The sequence below is a fragment of the Setaria viridis genome, chromosome 2 (assembly GCF_005286985.2).
Source record: "Setaria viridis chromosome 2, Setaria_viridis_v4.0, whole genome shotgun sequence".
Lineage (NCBI taxonomy): Eukaryota > Viridiplantae > Streptophyta > Magnoliopsida > Poales > Poaceae > Setaria > Setaria viridis.
This window is the reverse complement of record NC_048264.2, coordinates 22,810,841-22,838,019: the sequence shown is the minus strand read 5'-3', so window position 1 is coordinate 22,838,019 and position 27,179 is coordinate 22,810,841. Positions and strand designations below refer to the sequence as shown.

At 42.5% G+C, this 27,179-nt stretch overlaps 2 protein-coding genes across 2 annotated transcripts; both read left to right on the top strand.

Annotated features, from left to right (window-relative positions):
* Positions 1-2,800: 2,800 nt before the first annotated feature.
* Positions 2,801-9,216, top strand: LOC117843593 (SURP and G-patch domain-containing protein 1-like protein). Its single transcript, XM_034724241.2, has 9 exons — positions 2,801-2,960; positions 3,226-3,643; positions 6,775-6,898; positions 7,021-7,127; positions 7,214-7,348; positions 7,666-7,794; positions 7,890-8,069; positions 8,628-8,806; positions 8,884-9,216. Exons 2-9 carry the CDS (start codon positions 3,271-3,273, stop codon positions 8,908-8,910), a joined length of 1,254 nt encoding a protein of 417 aa, XP_034580132.1. The 5' UTR covers positions 2,801-2,960; positions 3,226-3,270; the 3' UTR covers positions 8,911-9,216.
* Positions 9,217-11,928: 2,712 nt separating this feature from the next.
* On the top strand, positions 11,929-15,556 carry LOC117842428 (ras-related protein RGP1). Its single transcript, XM_034722884.2, has 2 exons — positions 11,929-12,518; positions 14,869-15,556. Exons 1-2 carry the CDS (start codon positions 12,298-12,300, stop codon positions 15,314-15,316), a joined length of 669 nt encoding a protein of 222 aa, XP_034578775.1. The 5' UTR covers positions 11,929-12,297; the 3' UTR covers positions 15,317-15,556.
* Positions 15,557-27,179: the final 11,623 nt, after the last annotated feature.

Sequence of the window (27,179 nt, the reverse complement as noted above, 5' to 3'; positions counted from 1 at the left end):
CTCATGCAGTTCCATAGGTCCCTCCTTCCCAGGGCTCATTTCCGGTGATGTTCCTAGGATCCTTCCATGGCAGGCCAGTGCGTGACGTGGGGCCACCACGGCCCTAGGAGGTCTTGTCATCCCCAGGTTCAAGCTGTGTGGTGGGCTTGCCGTGCCATTCGTCGCGGCTGTCAGTTGCCCTTCAGGTTGGTCTCATCGTGGCGTCTGCATGCCCGCGACTAAGCGGACCCTTGTTCTTGTGAAGATGATAGTATCCATAAAATGGTTTTTTGCTTGTTATTGATGCCATGGTGCGGCCAAGTGTCATCTAAGTGAACACATGGTGCAGAACATCAATCTAGCGAAAACAACTTTCCTTTATTGTGGAGATAGGGCTATTTTGATGTACTCTAAGCTAGAGGTTGTATTTCTACACACATACTTTAGAGCTTCCACCACCAAGTTAAGTACATTGGTGTATAGCAATTAACACAAGATTAAGAAGTTGATTAGTACTCTCTTCGTTCAGAAATGATAGGCATATTTGAACTATGGAAAAATCTTCGACAATAGATTTTAACTATTAATTTATCTCATAATATAATATCAATCGCTAAACAAATCCAAATTATTCGCTTCAAGTATAGCAAAAGTCCACATAACCTTATTAAACTATTTTTGTTCAGTTTACCCAAAACTATATCAAGTACTATAACCTTATGATTCAATTTGCCCTCTAACATAATTTGTTTTTTTCTTCTTTCACAAGTACTCCCTCCATTTCAAAATTCCCTCCATTTCAAAATGTATGTCATTTTGGATTTTCTAGATACATAGACTTTGTTATGTATCTAGACATAACCCTATATTTAGGTGCATAACAATATCTATGTATCTAGAAAAACTAAAATAACCTACATTTTAGAATGAAGGGAGTACAATTCAATTTTGTGATATGATAGTAGACATCATAACAGATGTTAGAAAATTACATCATTAAATTTTTAATCAATATTTTATAGGTTAGGATATTTAATAACGATTAATCTTTTGGGTGCGAAATTATATGAAAGTAATGATGAAAACTTGATAATATATTTTTTGGACCTACCACCCTACAATATTTTTAATTAAAACTCAACTTGTCTATGGAGAAAAAAAGATAAATTGTATCATAGGCTAAATTGAACCAAATTGTATAGTTTATGGGTAAATTAAAAAATAGTTTAGAGATTATCGAAACTTTGGCTATATTTAATTAGATTAATTTGGACTTTTTCCCTAATGAAGTAAGAAAAAAGGGTAAAACATAGATAATGGGTAGGAATTCAGGGGCTCCTATATAACTTGTGGAAGTTAAATAAGCATGGTAACTTTAAAGTCCATTAGCTCAATATTTGAGAAGAATAGGTTTAACTTTTTATAAAAAATAGATCAACATTTAGAAATAATAGATTCAACATTTTTTGAAAACACATATCAATATTCTAAAAAATTTGCTCTATTCAATATTTTTCGCGGACTATTTCAACATTTCAAGAGAATGCATTCAACATTTATCACAATCTAGATCAACATTTTTGAAAAACATAGCTGGTCCATTGTTTTCTTCTCCGACGACGACGTGTGGCGATGGCGGTAGCAGTAGCGGCGCATGACCGGGGCAGTGGAGGCAGCACGGCATGGCGGAGGCGGCAACGCACGACAGAGATGGCGATAGAAGCGGGCATGATGGCGGGTGCAACGGCAGCAGCGGTCGCAGCAGGGGACGTGTAGTAGTGGTGGAGGCGGCGGTAACGGTGTGCGCAACAGCAGGGTCAGTGGCGGAGGGTGCGATGGAGGCGGTGGTAGCAGCGAAGGACCGAAGGATACAGATAGTAAAGCACAAACAAGTAAGCTTCACCAGACTGTACAAATGCACGGCGAGCCCATGCAAAGGGTTTGGTTAAAGATATGCCAAATTCCTCCAAGTACGCCCCAATTATACAGGTTTCAATCGGACGATTAGGGGGTGTTTGGATACCCCTGCTAAACTTTAGCACCTGTCATATCGGATGTTTGGATGCTAATTAGTAATTAGGAGTATTAAACATTGTCTAATTATAAAACTAATTGCACAGATGGAGTCTAATTCGCGAGAGGAATCTATTAAACCTAATTAGTGCATGATTTGATAATATGGTGCGATGGAGGCGGTGGTAGCAGCGAAGGACTGAAGCATACAGATAGTAAAGCACAAACAAGTAAGCTTCACCAGACCGCAAATACACGGCGAGCCTATGCAAAGGGTTTGGTTAAAGATATGCCAAATTCCTCCAAGTACGTCCCAATTATACAGGTTTTAATCGGACGATTAAGGGGATGTTTAGATACCCCTACTAAACTTTAGCACCTGCCACATTAGATGTTTGGATGCTAATTAGTAATTAGGAGTATTAAACATAGTCTAATTACACAACTAATTGCACATATGGAGTCTAATTCACGAGACGAATCTATTAAGCCTAACTAGTGCATGATTTGACAAAATGAAGCTATTGTAACCATTTGCTAATGATGGATTAATTAGCCTTAATAGATTCGTCTTGCGAATTAGACTCCATCTATACAATTAGTTTGTAATTAGCTCATGTTTAGTCCTCCTAATTAGCATCCGAACATCCAATATAACACCGCTAAAGTTTAGCAATCCGTATCCAAACACCCCTAACAAAACTTCGCACGCATCTTCAACAAAGAAACCCAATAAGTTGGGCGTCCCGTCGTCCGTCGTCGGTTGCAAACATGCAATAGAGACCATGGGCCCGCCAGGGGCCCAAAACCCAGCAAACCCGGGCCCGGTTCCGCGATGCGCATGCGGAAGCCGAAGGAATCGGTATCCGCTCCACCGTCATATTCTCTCTCGTTCTCCTTTCCCGATCGATCCCCATCCATCGCCGACTCGCCGTAGACGAAACTTTCCTCTCGACTGCCTATACCAGGTAAATTCCCCGTCCGCCGGCCCAACGATCGATCCGATCCCCGCGATTCGAGCCCTCGCGCATCGATCCGTGATTTCTTAGCTTTGTTTTTGGGACATTAGGGTTGATTATTTTGGAAATAGGCAGTTTTTTTTTCTTTTTTATGCGGGAAACTACCGAATCGCCACTAGGGTTCTCGTTCCCTTTCGATCTGTAGCGAGCCTTGTTAGATTTTTTTCTCCAACGGTGGTCGGAGGTTATTAATTGGAGGTTGAAAGAATTGTAGCTGTTTTACACAGCCAGTGCTGCAGTGGGGAGCATCTGCCAAGCCATGGACAAGGGGCTCTTCGCCAACGACGGCTCCTTCATGGAGAGGTTCAAGCAGATGCAGCAGGAGCAGGAAAAGGAGAAGGCTGCCGCAGCGGCAGCCTCATCGGCACCGCCCAAGCCTGCGAACCCCAAACAGGGGTTCACTGTGGCGGCGAACAAGAGGCCCTTTGAGCTGAAGAAGGCCGGACCGGTCGCCACGGGTGGGAAGCTTGCCTTCAGCCTCAAGAAGGCCAAGGTTGCAATTGCGCCTGTTTTTGCGCCCGAGGATGACGATGAGGAGGGTGCAGCGGATGTGGAGAGGGAGGAGCCCGCCAAGCGTCAGAAATCTGTGAAAGCTGATGCTCCTGCGGTGGCTGCCCCGACGGGGGCTGTTGGTAATCATTTATTCATTTCTTGCTGTTATAGTGTTATTTTTTTAGTGTTGCAGCACTACCTTACTTGGTTTTATTGGCATTCTGTGGGTTGTACTTGGCATCCAATGATTGAATACAACTGTGTGATAAGACATTCAATTCAATGTTGTTATGCTCTTGAACATCAGTGATATATTAACCTTTTCTTTTCAAGTAACGAGGCCTTTTAACCTTTGAATTTTGTTTATGGTTTTAGATTATCTCATTTTTTCTCGAACAACGCAGGAGAACTGCGCGTCATTTCATTAAGGTAGAAAAGAGTACACGGGTCTAGAGAGACCAAACCCAGGCACCAGAACAGGCACCGCGCGCGCGCGCACACACACACACACACCTAGAGCCAAAAAGTCACATTTGCGCCATGGAAAATATGAGACGACCAAACGACTCCGAGCTTTAAGCCCTGAAAATCAGCGACCTGGACACAAGCTCCTGGAGTTTGGAGGCCCCTGCCGAGCACCAAAGGCCTCCCTCCAAACTAACAGACCTAAGGACCTCTTGGATGTTTGGCCTCTTCTTCTCAAATACACAAGCATTGCGATGTTTCGATAACTCCCAAGCCACCAAGATTAGTAAGGAATTCAGGCCCTTATGTGCTTCTTTTGGAGCTGCTGCAATAGATTTCCTCCACCAACCTGAAAAGCGATTCACTATAGGTTGTGGTGCCAACTGCAACACTCCTAACTGCTGCAAGATTATGGTCCAGACTTTGCGAGTGAAAACACATCCTACTCGCAGATGATTTATTGTTTCCTCCGCCTGATCACAAAATGGGCAAGCCTTTGGATGGGGCAGATTTCTCTTTGCTAGTCGATCAGCTGTCCAAACTCGGTTATGAAATACCAACCAAATGAAGAACCTACAGCGTGGGGGAGCCCAGGGTTTTCCAAATTCTTCTCCACGGGCTGAACTTGATGGATCCCACAAAAAAGGCCGCATAGGCGGACTTACTGCTGTAAGAACCATTCTTGGTTAGCTTCCATTTGTAATGATCCGGTACATTTTGGTGTAGAATAAGACCATCCACCATATCCCAAATGAGAAGATAATCGTTCGGAACCTCTATAGTAAGAGTTCCCTTGATGTCATGCATCCATCTCCTATTTTGTAGTGCTTGAGCCACAGTCCTCCTTTTGGCAGTACGTTTCGGGACTGTTTTGAACAGATTAGGGGCTATCTCGGCCAAGGTATGCCCATCCAACCACCTGTCTTTGCAGAACAATATTTCCTCCCCATTTCCAACTATGGCATCAACTGCTACATCAAAGAGAGCCTGAGCCTTGAGGGGAACGGTAACAGGGAGACCAGCCCAAGGTCTGTCAGGGTTTGTTTTTTGTGCCCATAACCAGCAGATCCTCAATGCCAAGCCAAGAAATTCCAGATTATGAATCCCAAGGCCTCCATACTCAAGTGGTCTCTGCACTTTCTCCCAAGCTAGCAGACAATTGCCACCATTGGCCTGTTCATGACCCTTCCAGAGGAACCCTCGTCGTCTTTTATCAATAGCTTTGAAGAACCATTTTGGTAAATCCATGGCTATTAAAAGATAAATTGGGGCAGCAGTCAGCACCACTTTCACCATGACCAAGCGCCTGGCCCTGTTCATTAGAGATGCCTTCCATCCTGGGAGATAATCTGCCAGTTTATCAACTAAAGGCAGCAGCACCTCCTTGGTTGGTTTGCCAATGGTGAGCGGGAGGCTGAGGTAGGTACAGGGGAAAGCCTTGATGGTGCAAGAGAGAACATTTGCTTTGAGTGTCAACTCCTCATCAGAGCAATGAATTGGATTAGATTATCTCATTGGATATTATGCAAATCATTTCACTTGTATGTGACACATCTATGGTTTGGAGAACAACAAAAAAACATCTAAGATTTTTGCTCTTGGAATAAAGTATCATTAGCAACGATTATATTATCACTTCTTTTATGCACACTTTATAACCTCACCATATGGTTTTCCATGCCTTTGAGGCTGGTTATCCTGGCATCTAGCTGCAAACGGCATCGAATGCATATTGATAGTGAAATTAACATTCTGATGAAACTAGAAACTAGTTCTGCATTGCATATTTATTTCTAGTGGAATTAAGCAACTAAGGGCCTGCTAGAATATCAAATATTTTTCAAAGTTTCATATGGTTTCTAAAGTATACCATAGCATACAAAACTTTTAGGTGTTTGGATACAAGTTTTACAACTGTAGTATTGCAACCATGTTATTTTTGTAGCTTTTAGAAAACCAATTATCACCTCTTCTTTTTTCTAAAAATGAAGCATGCCTCAATCTCTGTTGGCATTCAAGTTGTGAACCATTGGCCCGCCATATCACGCAAAGTATTACCAGTAAATTGATTCTTAATACGGTGCACTGTACAGTGCTGTGCTGTTCTATTTGGGTTGTTAAAACTTTAGCCTATTCTGATCTACCACATATATGTAAAATACTGTTATATATCAAAGCTACTACAACCAAATAGTATGTATGCATCAAGATTTATTTAATTTTCATGTGGGACAGATTACAATATATCTGTTCATAAAGGAAGAACACTATACCCTGTAAACCATCAAACTTATAATGCTTTTCCTAAATAGACCACAGTTTATTTCCATATTTGAAAAACTGCGGTTTTTAGGAACAATGATTTTTTAAAATGCTCCACATCCAAAAAGGCCCTAAAAGTATTGAATGCATGATTTACAAACAATGAAAATGAGTCTTGATAGCAACAGATTGCGATACATAATGATGGTGAAATTTACCAAATAATAATTTTTTAATAATCATTTTCTTGACATTGCACCAGGGTGCTGTGATTGAACTTTCCTATTATGCTTCATGAATACATTGTTAGGTTTACAAAAGAAACATCTTTTCTGTGTCTGCATTCGTATCAGTTGCTACTGGAAGCAGAAAGTTGTGAAGGTTTTGGTTTTTCTTTCTTATTGCTGCAGCTTATAGATTAACTGTATCGACATTGCGGGGACGAATGTTGATTGAAAGAGTTGAAGTGTGGCAGTCTACTGCAGCAATTTGCATTGCCTTGTCATGTGGCTTGATATTAATCAGTTCTTTAAGTGACATGCAGCCCCACTACCAAATGATATAACAGTGAGGCAAGTTGCTGACAAATTAGCAAGCTTTGTTGCCAAAAATGGGAGACAGTTTGAGAATATCACACGGCAGAGGAATCCTGGAGATACACCATTCAAGTATGACTACACTACTTATTTCTGATCAACAGCGTCTATTTTTCTTTAGATTGCCATGTCTTTCACTTTCATATTCTAAAATCTGACTTTTAACAAATTGTTGAATCTTGGGTTATTTGCAGGTTTCTGTTTGATAAGCACTGTCCAGACTACAAATATTATGAGTTTCGTCTTGCTGAAGAGGAAAAGATTCTTGCTCAATCCAAGGAGGCTGAAGCAGCAAAAAATGGTTTGTGGCTTAATATTTATGTGTTTCTTTTCTATATTTTAAAACTTATGTGCAAATCTTGATGATGTATGCTCTTGTTAATGAAGCTAACATTGCTAGCTCCAAAGCACTGGTTGGTCTGCATAGAAGCTCATTTGAACAAAAGTCCAACTATCAAACACCTGCATCAGCGTTGTATGGGGCATATGAGGGCAGTTCTTCCCAAGGAAGCTCTAGTTATGGTATATGTGGTTTCCTTATCCTTTTCTGATATTATTTGGCAACTTCTCTATGTCAGTGAACTGTGTTCGCCCGTTCACTTGTTTGATTGAGTTGGCAACTCATCCAAGTCTAGCACTTCAATTGCTTTGGCTACTTCTTATTTGATACCTTTGAATATCTTATTTCATTTTATGGCTTAATGTGTATAATAAATGTATTGTACCCTACTGCATGTCATCTCCATGATTTCGAGTTTGCTTAAGAAATAAATACCATTGTCTCCTGACTTCAACTGTTGATTATTATTATATGTGCTCAATGCACTCATTTGTTGCAGGTGATACGTCTGCACCCTCGGATCCTGTAGCATTGATGGAATTCTACATGAAGAAGGCTGCACAGGAAGAAAGGAAGAGACCACCAAGGCAGTCGAAAGATGAAATGCCACCACCTCCTTCTCTTCAAGGTACCTTTTCTGTAATAGTATTCTTTGTACAGGGAGAATGCAGAGACTTCAATATTTATTCCAGTACAAGTGTACAATTAATTCTTATTTTGCAGGTTCTCCTAAAAAGGGACACCACATGGGTGACTTTATTCCTCCAGAAGAACTTGAAAAGTTCATGGCACGTTGTAATGATGCTGAAGCACAAAAAGCTACCAAAGAAGCTGCTGAGAAGGCTAAGATTCAAGCAGACAATATTGGGCACAAACTTCTGTCTAAGATGGGCTGGAGGGAAGGTTAGTCTTTGAATACGAGATAGCATAATTGTCAATTACAGTAATTCTCTGGTAAACCCTTGTCAGATTTTTTTCTCTTTTAAGACAAAATTGTTTGGTCCTATTCAATTTTCTTTAAAAAAACTATAACCACTTAAGCAGTAAAGAGTCAAGCCATAAAGTCCCCAATGTTTGGGAGGCTGTTGGATGTTTAAATTATAGCAACAGTTACAACACCCATCTAAATCCTGATCATCATCGCTCTTATTTCTTGATGCCTATTTGCTATCTGCTTGCTCTGTCTCCCATCTCTCGAGGCTTCTGTCATGTTCAGCCAGCAAACCTTCAACTTTGTTAAATATGCTGTCAACATTAAACTCAGAAAAGTCCTCGATTCCAAACATGGAAACACCAGAAAGGAACTATTTCGTGGTAGATCCTTTTTTCCGTCAGGATTGTGTTGCATGCATCAATTCTCAACATTGGTGCCCTGGTGGAACTTTTTTTCAGTCACATAGGCAGGCAAGCGTTTACATACACCATCCTGCTTCTAGGTGTTAATTATAGTTTACTCTGCAGGTGAGGGTCTTGGTAGCGAGAGGAGGGGCCGTGCAGATCCCGTTATGGCTGGAGATGTGAAGAAGGATCATCTTGGTGTTGGTGCTGTCCAGCCTGGTGAAGTCACATCTGAAGATGACATCTATGAGCAATACAAGAAGCGAATGATGCTAGGCTACCGTTATAGGCCAAACCCACTGGTATACTATCTACCGTTACTGGCTTTGATGAGCTTTTAGTTACTTCTTTTTACCTGACGCTTTTGCCATTTTTGCAGAACAATCCAAGGAAAGCATACTACTGATGCAAGGGAGTTCATCCGAGGGGAGATGTAAGGCACCATTTTTTGTTCACAGAACTAATAGGTTAGGTGATATCACTAACAGCATTGAAAGTTTTTGTTCATCAACAGAAAAGCCAAGAAGTCATTTATTCAGGACAAACTTGGAATGCCACAGATCTGAGGCTTCCGGGGGTTCTACAGTAGCTTTCTTCTTTGTGTAGTGTTGATCAGTGTATTTTTCAATACACATACATTGTTGGCGCTGAAATCAAGAGTGTTTGGAACAGCGATGTATTGCTTTCTTTATGGATGACTATATTTTCCTCATTATTATTGTTATTATTTTGGTGCTGGTAAGGATAAGCCACAAAATTGCTATGCAAGGGTTCTATCTGAATCGAATCAACTATCAGTGTTAGGAAGTATATATTGTCTGCTTGCTCCAATGTAGATGTTTCTGCAAATTGGAAACTGAATGATGATTTACCTTTTATATAGTAGTTATGAGAAACTGCTGAAGTATGAATGTAAGCGTAAGTGGAGTCCAATGATGTCGTTGTCAAGATCGGCGGATCAGGACTTAGACTAGTAAAATTTCTTTTATGCGCGTGAGCCTCAGATGGTTGCACGGGAGACACGGATTAGACTGGTTCGGGCAAAGGGAGCCCTACGTCCAGTATCGAGGATGCTCGTGTTGCCCGCGCGGGGATTCTGTAGTAGGGGGTTACAGACGGGCGAGAGAGGGACTGGTCCCAGGTCTCTTGTGTTCTAGGAGGAGTGTTGATCTTTCGAGACGCTGATCGATCGGTCGATGTGCCCCCTCCCCCCTCTCCGGCTCTAGGTTCCGCCTTTTATATCATAAGGGGCCGACCGGAGTTACAATTGGGAACCGGGTAAAAGGTAGAGAGTGAGATGGTAAAAAGGTCTGGCGGGAAGGAGGGCAGGGACGGATGGCGCCCGGTGTCCTGCCGACCCTGAACGCGTGCCGTTGTGCATGCTCGAAGGGGTCGCCGCCGGATGCCAAGTGTTGCAGCTCCTCGCAGGTAGCTACTTCGACGTTCGTAGGTATCAGGATAGATCATGATGAGGGGGTTTCGTCGTCACCTTGCCGTCCGTTAGGGAGGACGGTGGATACCGCTGCTCTGACGATGGCTTGTAGAGGGGGAGCTCCACGCTTGTACTGCCGTTTTGCGCGGGGCCCGAGGGCGTGCGGGGCCCGAGGACGGGGCCGTTCCTAGCTTGCCTCCGGTCGCCGGAGGTCATGAGTACTTTGTGACGAATAGGAGCTGGCCGCCAGTACTGTAGCTCGTACAGGAGGGTCGTGCGTGGGTACTTGCGCCGGGTTGCGTGGGGGGCGCGGTCGCCCTGCGCTCTGCCTTCTCTGCGGCGCATTTATGGTGAGGCCGATGGGGGGCCCCACCGGATTTGTCCTGTCTACGCGGAACGTATCCGAGGAGGATTCTGACCCGTGGACCTCGACGTGCCCGACTCCCTCGCTCGGGGTCGGGTGAGGCGGAACCTTCGTGGTACAGGGTCGGGGGCTCCCGACCCTGGGGCCACGGTCGGTCGAGGCGGAAACCCTGCGGAGGAAGGTCGGGGCGCTCCCGGTCCTGACGCTGGGATCGGTCGAGGCGGAGACTTGATCACACTTTGGTGGGCCAAGGCCTTCAGGTTTGTTTCCTTAAGCTGCGTATTAGGGGACCGTTGATATTTCCCCCCAACAAATGATATGATAGCCTCCACCGCATGTCCTTGTTTGGATTGGATGCTCCATTTTTCTACTGTACCTTAAATCACAGTGCTCATGCATTATTCAGTAGGGGCTGCAGGATAGACTTTCGACCAAGTCAGGGAGTCACAGTTGTTGCATTTGCATAGACAAATGAGCTACCAATGTCAAAATAATTGACCCTTAGCGGATGTATTGAGATCAAATGAGTGTGTAACAATTAGTGCGTACCTAAATGTTAAAGCAAGCTGATGGGTTAATTTCCCTCACGTTTCACAAGCTCATTTGATTTTCTTTCCTCCAATTTCTCACTGTGACATTGTATAGTAGTACTTTATTTCAAAAAAAATCATTGCATAGTAGTCTACCCTAAAGATGCCATGAGTATTCAAGCACCACGGTGACAAATTAAAAATGACATCAATCATGGATTTGAGGCTTCTACTTGAATTGGACAAATACTTACTCTGTTATTTATATATGATTCCAAACTCATACATGGCATATGATGGGCATGCCATATTTTCTCACGCATTTCATTCAATGCTACCCACTGCCTTTCACGCACTTCTCATTTCTTTTGTTAGCGGTGGTTTTCAGTCACTTACATTGCATTTCTCAAGATCCAAAATAGTGAAAACAATATTATTCCTGCGGAACAAATACTTACTCTGTTCTTTATATATGATTCCAAATTCATATATGGCATATGATGGGCATGAACAAAGGATTGAGCGAACCATTTCCTTTGGAAAGTTTCCACTACCTTAATGTTTTGACGGAAATAAAAGGAAAATTTCCTGAGGTTGGAGAGAAGCAAGCGCCAGCACTAAGCACTACGCATCACGCAAAAATCACATCATACCGAAGGCAAGAAAAACAAAGAATCCAGGAAACACTTGCTTTTCATACATGCAGATGCATTGCGCTGGCCATGCCTCAATTTGAAAGCTACAATCTGCACTCTAATGCTCATTAGTTGGACCAAGCAGTCCTAATGGGATTATACGTCAATTGTTAAGAAAAGAGAAGCAAAGTGCACTATTAGTCTAAACAAATAAGATTAAACGCCTACTTTTCAAATTTCCTATTCTCTTCTTATTCATGTGTTTCAAACCTCTATTCTTGCAAAATTCTTACATTTTTCAATCATACGTTTTCCCACCTCATTCATTTCATATTACTGTGTTTTCTCTCATTTCTATCCTTCGTTTCAAATAGACCTTATTTGAGAGCTGAACAGAAGGGCGTTGAAACATGGTCGTTGACGGCTGAACATGGTCGTGCTCCTACCTCCGTGTAGTGCCATTCCATTTCTTCTTCACCTTCTCTCTTCGACCAGACCACCTCGTGCTCGTGCGGTCGTGCCCGTGGCCTCCCTCTGACCTCTGTTGATCCCTTCAACACGTCCGCTATTTTAACATTAATCAATCTAGTTAATTACACCTCTTGACTGCTTCTACTCCCGATAACAATCACGGACTCCACCGCCTGCTCCTCCTCTTCTCCAACCTCGCGATCCTGGAAAGTAGAAATCAACAAACCCCCGTTCTTGATGCCAAGATCCTAGCTGGATCAATCGAGAGAGGAAGGGGGATCGTTCTTGGATAGGAGAAAACAATTCTAGAGAGAGAGAGAAGGCTATCCATCTTTTAAATTGGGACGACGGGGGCGAGGAGATGTCTCGGGGCGAGCTGGGGCAGAAGATCGACTACGTCTTCAAGGTGGTGCTCATCGGCGACTCCGCGGTCGGCAAGTCGCAGCTGCTCGCGCGCTTCGCCCGCAACGAGTTCAACCTCGACTCCAAGGCCACCATCGGGGTCGAGTTCCAGACGCGCACCCTCACCATCGACAAGCGCACCGTCAAGGCGCAGATCTGGGACACCGCCGGCCAGGAGAGGTTGGTAATCAAATCGATCAACCGATCCATCCATCTTTTCCTAAAACTAAAAATAGGCAAGCATAGCAGAGGAAAAAGAAAATGTCATCTTGATCCAAAGAATTGATGGTGTTGCGTTGCTGTGGGGCAAAAATATAGTACAGTATGCAATGAAAATTTTGTTATCCTGATGGTGGTGATGGACAAAGCTACGCGTAAGAAAAGGCTTCCTTTCGTATTGAAAGTAAGAGTTGGGAGACTTTCAGATGTAGGTTAACTTAAAGTCTACAAGATATTCACTTTTGGGCTCCGTCCCTATTGCTGCAGATGGGTAGGTAGTTCATAAACAGAATTGCACGGTCCTAGAGTTTGATGTGTTTGAGTCAGCTGCCGTTTTCTAGATTTCATGTTTTGATGTTGGGCCACAATCATTGGCCCCGCACTATCTCAATCAATGCCTCTGTTATGTCTGTTTCTTACATATATAACTACGTGTAAGGTGTAACAATCTTTGTTTTGTGAATTGGTCTTGGAATGGTGAGGCTGTATGTTGGAAAGGATAATACTGTTCTCTGTGTGCAATAACTGCACAATGATAAATTGGTGAAACTGCTGGAAGTTAGGTTTATCATGAATTGAATTTCTTGCTTTGCATAAAATGATTAATATTGTCTAGATGAACAGGTCACACTCTCATTGAATATAGAATTTAACGAGCAGTGGAAGCAGGCGGTAAAAAATTAAATATTTGACAGAAATAGGAGCTTGGGAGCAACTAGTATAAGAAGATGGGTAGAAAACACCGTCCTAAATGTTCACATGTGTTCTCTATACACTGTACATCTTGCGCTCATGTATTGTACATTTAGATATTAGGCTAGTGATTTGCTAGCTTGCTTAGACAGGTTAGGTGTTTGGAAAAGCCTAAAAGAGAACTTTCAACAGCACCAAATTTGTACCTGCAAGATTAGCTCTCCCTCATTTTTATGTGGAGAGTTAGGTTATTCCAAACTGTCGGACAGCAGACATTAGCTCCGCAGATTGGGGAGGTCTCCTTTGATGATTGGTGAGAAAGAGCAGTTTCAGGAGCAGGAGAACAACTACAGAAGGGTCTCAATTCTCTGATTATTCTGGGCGCATGGATCTTATGGAACCACCGAAATAGGTGTGTGTTTGATGGTGTATCTCCTAACCTAGCTAGAGCTCTAATGCTTGCTGGTGAGGAATTACATGTGTGGGGTTTGGCCAGCGCCAGAGGTATTCCCTACCTCCTCGCCCTTGGACCGGATTAGGTGCTGGAAGTGTTGGTCGCTTTTTTGTTTTACCAGGCGCGCTTTTTTCCTTTAAAACTCTGAGGGTGTGTGTGTGTCCTGTAAGGGCTCTTCCCCTTTTTTTTCTTAATATAATGATACGTAGCTATCCTGCGTGTTCGAGAAAAAAAAAGAGTTAGGTTATTCCTCAAATTCCAGCATGCATTGCTCCAGCAGGTAGCGCATTCCAAATGACATGCCAGTGTAGCTTGCCGTCACGGTAACTAACCAAATAATGATCCAGGGCAAATATGAACAAAACATACCTGCAGTGAGCCAGCGCTACCTGATACGCACTAGTTTTTCCAACTCGGCTATTTCTCAGCTCAGTAAGGAACTAATAGTACATGTGGTAGATATTACAAAGCAAATATCCTCTCGTAGGTAAAATTTAATAGGGAATATATAGGGAAACTAAAATGTGAACCTAATTGCATACACAGTTATGTGCCTTTAAACTTTTAAATTTTGAATAAAGACATGATCTAGCACAACTTGAGTGGTGTGGATAAGGGGTATGTGTTCACCTAGGTACACAGAGTCCATGTCCATTGGGGTATCCTCTGTTTTCAATGGAGAACTAGAAACTGAACTTTGTTCTACTTCCAGTTTTTGAATCTTGGCATGTATTAGAGTAATTTTAGCAAAAGTATGTTGGATGTACTCTCTCCATTCTATTTTATTTGGTATTATCTTTTCATACACAAATAACAAAAAAGCACATGATGGCCAAATGACCCTATTGAGTTGTGTACTTGTGTATGATGTCTTAAATTCATTTGTCCCTTGAATCTTGTGTCTTCTATGTTAACGAACGTTAAACAAAGCTATTTAATCATGTATATTATACATGCTAAATGGGCTAGGGACACTAGAAAGAGTTAGTTCAGTTCTCAAGATTATATATATTATCAAATGTAAACAAACAATCACACTTTTCACTCCTAATAAAACATGGAAGAAAAAAAAAGTGGAGGGAGTGTCTCTTGGTTCATCTACGCCATCTCTTTATGTAAGCATTCACACTATTAATGTCTAAACCTTTCTTAATGTGGTAATAGGTACCGAGCTGTAACAAGTGCCTACTACAGAGGTGCAGTTGGAGCTATGTTAGTATATGACATAACCAAGCGCCAGTCCTTTGATCATGTGGTTAGGTGGCTTGAGGAGCTACGTGGTCATGCAGATAAGAACATTGTTATCATGCTTATTGGTAACAAATCTGATCTAGGCACGCTTCGTGCCGTGCCAACGGAGGATGCTAAGGAGTTTGCTGAGCGTGAGAACCTCTTTTTCATGGAGACCTCTGCCCTTGAGGCCACCAATGTTGAGAGCGCCTTCATGACTGTCCTGACAGAGATTTACCGGATTGTCAGCAAGAAAAACCTTGTTGCCAATGAGGAGTCTGATTCCAGTGGAAGTTCGAGTCTACTGAAAGGAACCAAGATTGTTATCCCTGGTCAGGAGCCACCCCCTGCATCCAAGGCGACATGTTGTATGTCCTCCTAGGGATGATATTGTACCATGTTCTTTCTGGTAGTAGGAGTTTCTGATTACTCCTGCCATATCTGCACATTGAATGGCTGGGATTCTTGGGAGTAAAGATGAGGTCTACAGGAACAGTTAACTCATATAAATTGTAATTGTCTCGGGACTGCCCTTCTTTTTGTATCTAATATTGTGATATAGTGCATTTATTAAGAATCCTTCTTCCCTTCGGATAATATTTACAGCCTTTTCTTTTTGCTATATTGTTCTTGTGCCTGCACAAACATGGACTTCATACACTTTATTTCTGCACTGTACTCGGTCCTGTCTAAGAAAATGCTGATAGCAGAAAACTCCGGTACCAGTGTGGCTATCATATACAGAAGCAAGCCTGCTTCATGTAATACTGGCCACACCCCACTATGATTTATCATGCAGCAGAACAGAGTATGCCAAGTTGATCCAGGATGTGGTTTTGCTTATCCTTTGTTCCTTTGCGAAGTCTAAACACGACATGTCATCCTACTGTTGATACTGTAAACCCTTTTACTCCTTGGTTTCAATTCCTGTTGATTATTAATTCGGCGGGTCATTTACAAGATCTCTGTTCAACAATTCTCCTATACGTCGTGGATAATTTTGTGTGCATGAAAGCTTCCTTTGTACCATCTCCTTCCATTGAAATTTTTATACTTATCTGAAGAAAAGCCATGGTATTATTGCATCATTACTAATGTATTGTACACAACATTCAGATAAGAAGCGTCCGGTCAGAAGAAACCAAAAGCCTTTGTATCCTCAATGGCACAGTCAAGATTAACTGGACGCAATGAGTGAACAAAGAAATGTAGTGGGCCTAGCACAAAGAATAGTTTGTTCTCTCATCCAATGAGCTTCTCATGTTCATGTTCAGATCCTACCATGTCCATGCCCTTTCAATAGAACATTGGTGTTCGAGATATGGCAGAGTTTCTTTGAACAACTAGATCTTATATTATTCAAATTGACTTATTGTGGGAAATCAGGCTGATGGAGAAGGATTTTTTTTATATGAAAAATAAAAAAGTAATCTAGAACCGATATAGTCTGGGGAATTCTCCAAGAAGAGCCCCTTGTTTCTTCCCTCTTTCAAGTAAATCTTCTAGATGCACAAAATCCAAAGTTGGGGTCCCTCCAAAGTTCCATATATAAGTGGATCTTTCAAGGTAGGCTCAATTCCTCACAGAACGATGCAAGAGAATATCCTTCCCTGCTGAAAACCTGAAAAGCAATGTGTTAAAGAATAGCTAGTGTCTCTATCTCTTCTCTGACGTAAAACTAAGAATGATGATGTGTATCCGTATGATATGATGCAGATACACTTATCAAGACAAACACTGGCCATTCAATATTTCTGCGTGATTCAGCTCCGAGTAGGACACTGAGACTTGATTTTAAAAGTAAAACAATAATAATTTCTTATAATCTTCATGTGAACTTTTAATGAATATAAGAACTAAACAGTAATGGTATGTAAGTAGTAGCTCAATAGATATTTTGAAGAAGCTACTCAATTAACAGTTTATTTAATTTCTATTGCAAAATATTCGCATGTCATAGTTGAATTTTCAGAATTCACAAACCATAGCTCTCTTATTTTATTTTTATGATCATTTTATAAATATTTCTATGGAAGATCAGCTTAATGAAACACATACAATGCAATTTCTCAAAAAATTTGATACACCCCAAACGCTTGTTCTTGCTTACATGCAAAGGATATTTGTCCACCATAATAAAGTAACTTATCCAGGAGGCCTGAAATTCTCTCTTTGTCTTTAACATATTTGTGCCTGTAAGTTTCTTCTAGGTACTGAAATTGCTTCTCCTTATATTTCTTTTAAAAAACACCGAGCTATACTTCTAAATTGGAAGATTCAATTATTCCAGCATTCCACGAGGGATCTTGCATCAAGCTTCAACTCCCAAGGTGTCGGAGCCCAACCCCAAAAGTGGCAGCGGCACTGATCCGAGCTTATTGCCGATCAGGCGCGTGCCAATGGGTCTGACCGGTTGCCCCGACCGGTCAGACCGGTCAGCTTGAGTCCGAGGCAAAATCTGGAGTCCTGATCGAATTGGAGATGAATCGAGATTGCGGGAAAAGGCCCCTAGCCGATCGAGGGCTATCACCCAATCGTCAAACACAATTATTTACCTTTTATCTTCAAACCCTAGCTTTTCCAACCCCCTTCCTTTCCTCCTTCGTCTCGACGGTGTTTGAGGATGTTCTGAGTAGCCTGACCGATCTTAAAGTAACCCTAGGCGCGCCACCTCTGAAGGGGTCCCTCCCAAGGTGGTGTTTCTAGGTTTTCGCGGCGTCCCTGCGTTGGACCGGTCTGACCAGCCTACCTGACCGGTCTGACTGGCCAGGAACAGAGGTTCTGATGAGGTGATCAACTGGTGCACGTGCTAGCTAGCGCATTCGTGTGTTGGCTAAAAAAAGTGTCAACACATTTTGGCAAGTCCGCTGGGGATAAAAGATCTGGTTTTACAATTGTTCCAGAAAACCCTAGTAAGATGGGATCCACTACGGACATAGACAAGGATAACATCATCACGGCATCCATGGAGGATCTCAGTGAGGAGGAGCAACGGAATATAGCGACGCACCAGGAATACATCAAGATGCAATATCTCATGGGTATCAAGAAAGATCGCAAGGGCAAGGTGACGAGAGTGTAGGACTTCGAGCTGCCCACAATCAAGATGAAGGATAGCATGATCGAGGAAATTCACGATGTAAGTAATCTCCCCTCCGATCAAGCCGCCGTTAATGCAGAGCTTCGTAAGAACCTTGCTGACCAAAATAGGGTTACTACTACATTAATGGCACGAATAGATCAACTTGTAGGAAGTAAATCTGTTTCATGTAATAAAAATGATTTTTCTCAAGTTGATTCGCATGGGGCTGTGCATACGAGTTCGTCGGCAAATACAGGGGCTACTCCTGAAAACCCGACGTATGGCATTCCGTTGAATTTCTACACGGGACAAATGCCACCCCGGGCCCAACTACCAAAGCTGAACACAGCTGAAGTGGTCAAATCGGTCCAGGCAGGCAGTCCGACCGGTCAGGCTTCTAGGCCGGCCAGTTAGACATTGTCCCTGAAACACCTGTGCCGCTTGCTGTTGTGCCCTACTCGGTTGCTTCTGACCATGTTGGTGAGCTTGGGATTAGCACACCCTCGATTAGCACGATAGCATATATGTCACCTCCAATCTCTAACACCACTATTGCATCTAGGGGGATTTCGAATGATGTGTTTTCTGATTTGCACTGCACTCAGAACGGTAACCCACCCCACGTGAGTAATGTGAATACATCAGCCCCAGAGCAATTAGAGTTACACTCCCTTCGCGAGATTAGAAGATTTAGAGAGGAGATGTTGGCTTTGATGCAAAGTAAATTCAACATAGATACTAGTAGTTTGAAATTATATCAAAAGCCGTATCAAGCTGATTTTGACTATATCCCCTATCCTGTCGGTTAGTGCATGCCCGACTTTGTTAAATTTAGTGGTGAAGATAATCGAACCACATGGGAGTACATTAGTCAGTATCTGGCTCAGCTAGGCGAAGTGGGTTATTATAATGCTTTGCGAGTTCGCTTGTTTTCTTTGTCATTAACTAGAACCGTTTTCGCTTGGTACTTGTCTTTGGCTCCCGGCTCTATTGATTCGTGGGAACAATTAGACCAGAGATTTCATGATCACTTTTATACTGGGAGTTTTCAATTGAAGTTGACGGATTTGACATCGGTTAGGCAAGGCAAAGAAGAATCTATCTTTGATTATATAAGATGGTTTAAAGAAACTAAAAACGGTGCTTTAATTTGTCACTTTCTGATAGTGATCTGGCTGATCTTGCACTTAAGGGTTTGAAATCCTCCATTAGCGATTGGCTAGAAGGTTTTAAGCTTCACACTATCGCACAAGTACTTATGAAGGCTTCAACAATGGAACTTAGGATTGCTAAACAAAAATATAACTTTAAGTCTCGTATGCATGCTATTGAATATGATTCTGATAGTTCGAACGACGATGACAATGAAGTTTATATTACTGAATTTGTGTGGACTTCTAAAGCTAAATCATCTTATTCTTGTACATCTCTTAAGCTGGCCTAAAAGAGTCGGCAAGAAGAAGTAAAATTTACTTTTGATGTTTCCAAGTGTGATCGTATTTTTGATGAATTGCTTAAAGTTGGACATCTGAAAATATCCGATACTATGCCTCCACTTGAAGAATTGAAAAGGAAAGCATATTGCAAGTTTCATAATACTTTTTCTCATGCTACTAATGATTGCAATGTGTTCCGTCGACAGGTTCAATTGGCTATAAATGAAGGCCGGTTGACATTCCATGAGATGCAAGTGGATAAGGCACCGTTCCCTGTCAACACAATGGATATCCAGCAACCCAAGGTACTGGTTTGGCCGCATCAAGCCGAAGCTACTAACGATAAGAATGTGGTGAACGGGGAAGAGAAGCCTGATTTGAGAGGCAAAGAGTTAACAAGGGAGGTGGTGTATGAGAAGACTCCAGATGGCAGAGAGTCATTCAAAATCACTGTGAAAGCCTTTGGACACAGGGGGCAAGCATCGCCCACGACATCAGGTCAAACACCGATCGTGTCTGCTGGTTAGACCGAACCGGTTGGATCGGTGCAGGGGACCGATCAGATCGGTTCACCTCAAAGCCGCCCCCGAATGATAAAACCAAAGCGTCTAGAGATTGGGATCTGGAAGCTCAATATGGCAAAAGATCAGGGGAGCAGCCTTAGGGAAAGGGTCACTTTTGATATGCTTCTGGACAAGTATACTAAAAAAAAGGCCGTTACAAGGGATCAGCCGGTAAAAAAGAGAATGAGGTCACCTACTCATCAAGGGAGACAAGGTTCATCGTGGAGAGCAGTTATTAGGCAGAAAGGTGACCATGTGAAATCAAGGCAGTACCCCTCCGCATCTTGGGCTCCTCTAGCATCAAATCCTCCATGCCCAGTGTGGGATGACAATGGGGTAATGTGGGTGCCCTATCAGCCGTGTAGCGGCCGTCTTTCCATCCTGGATGGGGAGGTTCTAGAAAGTCAGCTTTGGATAGAATCTCATGCTCCGTGCAAAGCCGATGGGCACCCCGCTCATCTGGTCAGGGTCCACAGACTCGACCGATCAGACCGGCCCACCCTGACCGGTCAGACCAGTTTGTCCTGGTACCCTGGATTTCTCCTTTGAAGCAAGTGTATCAGCCTAAATAGAGGGAGGAAGAGACTCAGAAGATGGAAGTAGACTCAAAGAAAGGCCAAGGAAAAGCTATTATTCAAATTGGGTCTATGGATGTTCCGTCGAGGCTAATGCAAAAGGGCTGATTGGCACAAGCAACCCGGTCGTGACATCTATGCAGAAGGCTCCCACTGCCAATGATCATGAGGCTAGTAGTAGCGGGTCAAGCTCCAAATATCTTTTACCAAGATGGTGTCCTCCCGGGTTGACTCGCACATAAAGGAGGAAGTTGCAGAGGCTGAGGCTACAAGAGAAAAGGGAACAAGAGCTAATGAAACAGAGGGATGAGGCGTTCAATAGATACAGACCCGTAGCACCTCAGAAGAAGGAGTGGAGAGCAAAGACCGACGCCCCAGCTCCACCAGTCAGACCGGTTGAGGAACCGGTCAGACCGATCGAGGCGTCTGTGCCAGTGCCCGAGCTGGTCAAACCGATCAGGGAACCGGTCAGACCGGTCGAGCTAGAGACGTCGCCCGGTTTCGCTCTTTCTACCCCTATGGTTTGCAACAATGACTTGGCATCAGTCCATGAGACAAAGGACGATGAATAACTTGTTGATTACATTACTTCGCCCGAGAGCATGGCCCTGGAGATAAATGTGATTCATATGTCGATGCATGGTTATGTACTCTCGGAGGAGGATCTGGCTCACCTTGACTTTGGGCCTAAGGATGATGTGTTCTAAAAGCCTAAAGCCACTGCAAATCATCTGAAAGCGCTATATATGTGAGGACATATCAGTGGGAAGCCAATTTCTCGGATGTTGGTTGATGGAAGGGCAATTGTCAACTTAATATCCTATTCTTTGTTCAAGGAATTAGGTGGTTCAAATGAGGAGCTAATCAAGACCAACATGACTGTCAGTGGTGTGGGAGGAGGCGAGCTTATGGGAGCTAAACGCGTTGTCTCTATGGAACTTACCATTGGGAGCAAGACGTTGGCCACCGCGTTCTTCGTCGTCGAGACCCAAGGTAACTTTAGTTTGATTTTGGGTCATGATTGAATTCATGCAAATCAATGTGTTCCTTCAACGCTACATCAATGCTTGATCCAATGGGTTGGGGACGATGTGGAGGTTGTGCATGGTGATACGTCGGCTTGTGTTGCTGTAGCCTATAGTTCCACCGTGAATGTTCATGATAATGTTACGTGCTTATCTAGTGTAGATCTTTCCGATTGTGAGTATATTAGCTGCACCAAGGATGGTTTTGTTGCTGCTGTATTAAAGCCAATTAATGATCGGCAGGCTTACCGCATATGATGTAATGGATGTAAATTTACAATGGTTGCAGCAGAGGCTAGAACACTATCAAGCACAGAAGAATGATATGTGTGAGGCCATTGAGGATCTTGATGACATGAGTAAATTAGGATAAGGGTTTACATCGGCTGATCATTTAGAGGAGGTGGATATTGATGATGGTATTGTACCAAGACCAATGTTTGTAAACAAAAATCTTGAGCCTGTTTTCAAGGCCGTTTTAATAAAGTTATTAAAAGAGTATGTCGACTGTTTTGCATGGAATTATACTGAAATGCCTGGTTTAAGCCGCGAGCTAGTTGAGCATGGGCTACCTATCAAACCTGGTTTTCGGCCTCATAAACAACCTGCTAGGCGTTTTAATCCTATTATTTATGATCGAGTGAAAGAGGAAATCAATCGGTTTCTTAATGCTAAGTTTATTAGGCCTTGTCAATATGCTGATTGGGTTTCTAATATTATGCCTGTTGAGAAGAAGGGCATAGGTAAGCTCAGATTGTGCATTGATTTCAGAGATCTTAATAGAGCTTCACCAAAAGATGAATATACTATGCCTATAGCCGATGTACTTATTAATGCTGCATCTGGACATAAAATGATTAGCTTTCTTGATGGCAATGCTGGATACAATCAAATCTTTATGGCCGAAGAGGATGTGTCCAAAACGGCCTTTGTGTGTCTAGGATTTGTTGGTTTGTTTGAGTGGATTGTCATGACTTTTGGTTTGAAGAATGCTGGTGCTACTTATCAAAGGGCTATGAATTTGATTTTTCATGATTTGCTTGGAATAGTGCTGGAAGTATATATCGACAAAATTGTTGTGAAATCGGCCGAGCTAGGATTCCATTTGGCTGATTGGAGGCTTGCATTTGAGAAAATGCGTCGGTATGGTTTGAAGATGAATCTACTCAAATGTGCTTTTGGTGTATCGGCTAGGAAATTCTTGGGCTTTGTAGTGCATGAGAAAGGTGTTGAGATCGATCCTAACAAGATTGAATCTATCAGAAAAACTATAAGCTCCTATTGTAAAAGAGAGTTGCAGAAGTTTCTGGGCAAGGTGAATTACTTGAGAAGATTTATATGCAACTTGTCCGGGAAGGTGAATGCGTTTACTCCTTTACTTCGGTTGAAGAATGAAGCTGATTTACTTGGGGGTAAAACAGTAAGAAGCATTTGAACAAATCAAGAATTATTTATCTTCACTGCCCATTCTTCAGGCTCCAAAACATGGTATTCCTTTTAAATTATATGTGGCAGCCGAAAAGGGTGTTTCTAGGGTAGTTTTAACTCAAGAGACTGAAGGGAAGGAGCACATTGTTACCTATGTGAGTAGAAGGCTATTGGATGCTGAGACGAGGTACACTTTTATTGAAAAGTTTTGCTTATCATTATATCATGCTTGTACCAAGTTAAGGCATTATTTATTATCAAATACTTGCATAGTGGTTTGTCAAACCGATTAAATATGATCTGGTTTGTGAACCGTTGAAATCAATGAAGGGTCAAGTCCTAGACGATTTTATCGTTGAGCATAGAATTGATGAACAACTTGATTTAAATGTCGGTTATACCACTATTACCCCTTGGAAGTTGTACTTTGATGGATCGGTTTGCAAAAGTGGCTGCGGTGTTGGTGTGGTGCTTATTTCACCCAACGGGGCTATTTTTGAGTTTCTTAGCCAGTTGGATCACAGGTGTACCAATAATCAAACTGAATATGAGGCTTCGCTATTCGGTTTGGAAATTTTACAAGAGATGGGGGTAAAACATGTTGAAGCTTATGGAGATTCTCTGTTGGTGGTACAGCAAGTGTCTAAGGTTTTCCAATGTTTAGACGGGTTTTTAAATGCCTATCTTGATAAGTGCTTAGACAACGTAACTTGCATGGATCAATTTACTATTTATCATGTACCAAGGGAAGAGAATCTGAGGGCTAATGCTCTGGCACAACAAGTGTCTAGCTATAACATCCAGAAACGAAACTTTCACGAAAGAAAGCCAACACTTTGTGAGGCCAAGTGTTACGTCCTCGAGGGACCGGTCCAACCGGCCTCCGAAACCGGTTTGATCGGTCCAACCGGTTTGACCGCCCAGCCGGCCGGTCTGACCGGTGAAGTTTCCACTTCGGCCATGGATCATTCCAAATTTGCTAAGGACGAAGCGAATGACTGGAGAACGCCTCTGATTAATTATTTGCGGGATCGTGCATGAAGGAGTTTGTGGTACGCATCAATCAGCTCGTGTGATGAATGGCTTCTCAAGCGGGCTTGCTTTTATTGGCCTAATATGATAGCTGATTGTTTTTGTTACTACAAAGGTTGTGAAGAGTGTCAGAAGTTTGGAGATGTTCAGTTGGTTCCTGCTTCATCGATGCATTCAATTATAAAACCGTGGCTGTTTAGAGGACGGGGATTGGATTTCGTTGGTAAGATTCATCCTTCTTCGTCGAAAGGACATTGTTTTGTGATTGTGGCTACTGATTACTTTACCAAGTGGACTGAAGCAATTCCCCTCAAGAATATAACACATCGAGAGGTGATTGAGTTTATTAAGGAGCATATTATACACAAATTTGGTATTCTACAAACATTGGCTATGGATCAGGGGACTTCATTTATATCTAAAGAAGTGCAGGAGTTTGTGGAATCTTATGGAATTAAATTACTCAATTCATCTCCTTATTATGCTCAAGCTAATGGTCAAGCTGAGTCTAGCAACAAGATTCTAATTAAGCTCATCAAGAAGAAGAAGATAGAGGATAATCCTAAAAGATAGCATGAAGTTTTATCTGAAGCTTTATGGGCTCATAGTATTTCTAGACATGGCGCCACCAAAGTTACTCCTTTTGAGCTTGTCTATGGTCAAGAAGCCGTTTTACTCGTTGAGGTGAATTTGGGTGCATATAGGGTGGCTAAGCAGAATGATCTTGATTTTGACACCTACTATGTCTTAATGATGGACAATATTGACGAGGTCACCGACAAGCGGATGGAGGCTTTGATGGAAATTGAAAAGGATAAAATTCAGGTAGCAAGAGCATACAATAAACAAGTCAAGACCAAAACATTTCAGGTAGGAGATCTGGTTTGGAAGACAATTCTACCTATAGGAACTAACAGCAATAAATTTGGAAAATAGTCTCCAAGTTGGGAAGGGCCATATAGAATTACAAGTGTGCTCCGTGAAAATTCTTATATGGTGGAGACTTTACGTGGATTTCAACTATGTAGAGCTCTGAATAGGATGTACTTGAAAATGTACCATCCAAGTGTTTGGCAAGATGTTTAAAAGCAATATGGCCGATACTTTGAAATATCACCTTAGAACAAAATGGCTGGTGGGATCCATCACCCTTAGGTTTATTTCTTGGTACGCAAGCTTTACCAAGAAATAGGGGGGCATGTGTTGGAGCCCAAAAGTGGCAGCGGCGCTGATCTAGGCTTACTGCCGATCAGGCGCGTGCGAACGGGTCTGACCGGTTGCCCCGATCGGTCAGACCGGTCAGCCCGAGTCCGAGGCAAAATCTGGAGTCCTGGTCGAATTGGAGATGAATCGAGATTGCAGGAAAAGGCCCCTAGCCGATCGAGGGCTATCACCCAATCGTCAAACACAATTATTTCCTTTTTATCTTCAAACCCTAGCTTTTCCAACCCCCTACTTTCCTCCTTCGTCTCGACAGCATTTGAGGATGTTCTGAGTGGTCTGACCGATCTCCGAGCAACCCTAGGCGCGCCACCTCTAACAGGATCCCTCCCGAGGTGGTGTTTCTAGGTTTTCGCGACGTCCCTACGTTGAACCGGTCTGACCGGCCTGCCTGACCGGTCTGACCGGCTAGGAGCAAAGGTTCCGACAAGGTGATCAACTGATGCATGTAGCTCGCGCATTCGTGTGTTGGCAAAAAAAAAAAGCGTCACAAGGCAAATCCAAGTGAAAGTTGGGTCGTTCCGTTCGAGGGAATTGGGTAGCTCCATTGTTCATGTCTGTTGACTTTGCATTCTATACCAGTATTGGTTACTGGTCTCTCAATTTTATATTGTTGTGGCTCCCCCCTCCTCCCTCGAAGAATCAAGAAACTCTCAGCGCCTGATACAGTGTACTACTACCACAGTGTGAAGCTGCTACACAATCTGAAACAATTGAACTAGTATATTGAACAACTTCAGCAGCTGGCCTAATTGTAAACTCCTTCCACTTGCAGAAGGTGCACCAAACCAAGGCCACTTTGAGATATGTTGCCTGCATGTTAAGGATGTAGCACTGGTTGGTCCTGAAAAGATAATTATCCATCATTTTTTTAAAAGAATAATTATCCATCATTGGAGACCGCAGTTTTCGACATCAGAAAAGAAATGCAATTTGTTTAGCTGCATCTCTTCCTTAGAACCATACTATTTCCATCCTAGTAGCTGTGGTTTTTTATGATTGATCCTGATGTTCAAAAGATGATGTTGATAATGATAAGTGTTAACTGTCCTTGAAGACTGAATCTTGGTGCCATGGATCCTGCCAATAAAGTGGACTTTTAAAGTTCCAGAAGTTGAGTTCTACGCTACCCAACACATTTACCAGGGTTACACTTGTATCATAACCGCATCTTTTTCAAGAACATGTCACTGGTAAGGCTAGAATTTGAAATAGCCTAGTATATTCATTCTAATTGTTGGACAATAAGATTGAAAGTTTCAATTATCGAAAAATTAGACATGCAGTTGGCCTAAAAATATGTGATCTGTTTGGTTCCGCAAAGATGTTTTTAGTTGAATATATGATTGGATTTGAGAATAACTTGCGTTTCCTTTGTACAATTACTTGATAATACTACTTTCTAATTTGACTCTGGAAAAGACATTGATCACAAAGCAGATTTGGAAGCTTCAAAAGCTCTCTTTGTAAGCCCCGCTCGTGTCTCCATCAGCCTTGTGATAAGGTACTGGTTTGCAGTCAACTCTGGCTGTGAAGGAAAACAAATAAATAGTTTTGGTTTATCTTATCAGCTGGATAACTGTCATACCAGTACGTTTCTGTCCGAAGCTGGAACAATGTAGAAAAAAGCTCTCATCTTCAGACTTTGAACTCAGACAAACCAGTTGCATTGGAAGTAATGGCATTTGCTCTTGGAAACTTCTTGGTTCATATACTTCTCAAAGGTCTGAGAAAATATGCACTACATGACCCCCGTAGTTCTTTGTAAAACCAGCTGTATCCAAGCTAGGAATAGCAAATCGGCGTTCTAAGGTATAGGAGCGTAAGAAAAACCAGGGATTAGGTTCTACTCCAAGAGGCTGAGTTCACCGGCATGGATTGGA

What these genes read in the sequence shown, in the direction of transcription:
- LOC117843593 (XM_034724241.2), top strand. Translation starts at nt 3,271, where the DNA reads ATGGACAAGGGGCTCTTCGCCAACGACGGCTCCTTCATGGAGAGGTTC. An exon ending in GGCTGAAGCAGCAAAAAATG is followed by an intron (nt 7,128 to 7,213) that starts GTTTGTGGCTTA and finishes TTGTTAATGAAG; the next exon opens with CTAACATTGCTAGCTCCAAA. An exon ending in TAAGATGGGCTGGAGGGAAG is followed by an intron (nt 8,070 to 8,627) that starts GTTAGTCTTTGA and finishes TTTACTCTGCAG; the next exon opens with GTGAGGGTCTTGGTAGCGAG.
- LOC117842428 (XM_034722884.2), top strand. Translation starts at nt 12,298, where the DNA reads ATGTCTCGGGGCGAGCTGGGGCAGAAGATCGACTACGTCTTCAAGGTG. An exon ending in GACACCGCCGGCCAGGAGAG is followed by an intron (nt 12,519 to 14,868) that starts GTTGGTAATCAA and finishes ATGTGGTAATAG; the next exon opens with GTACCGAGCTGTAACAAGTG.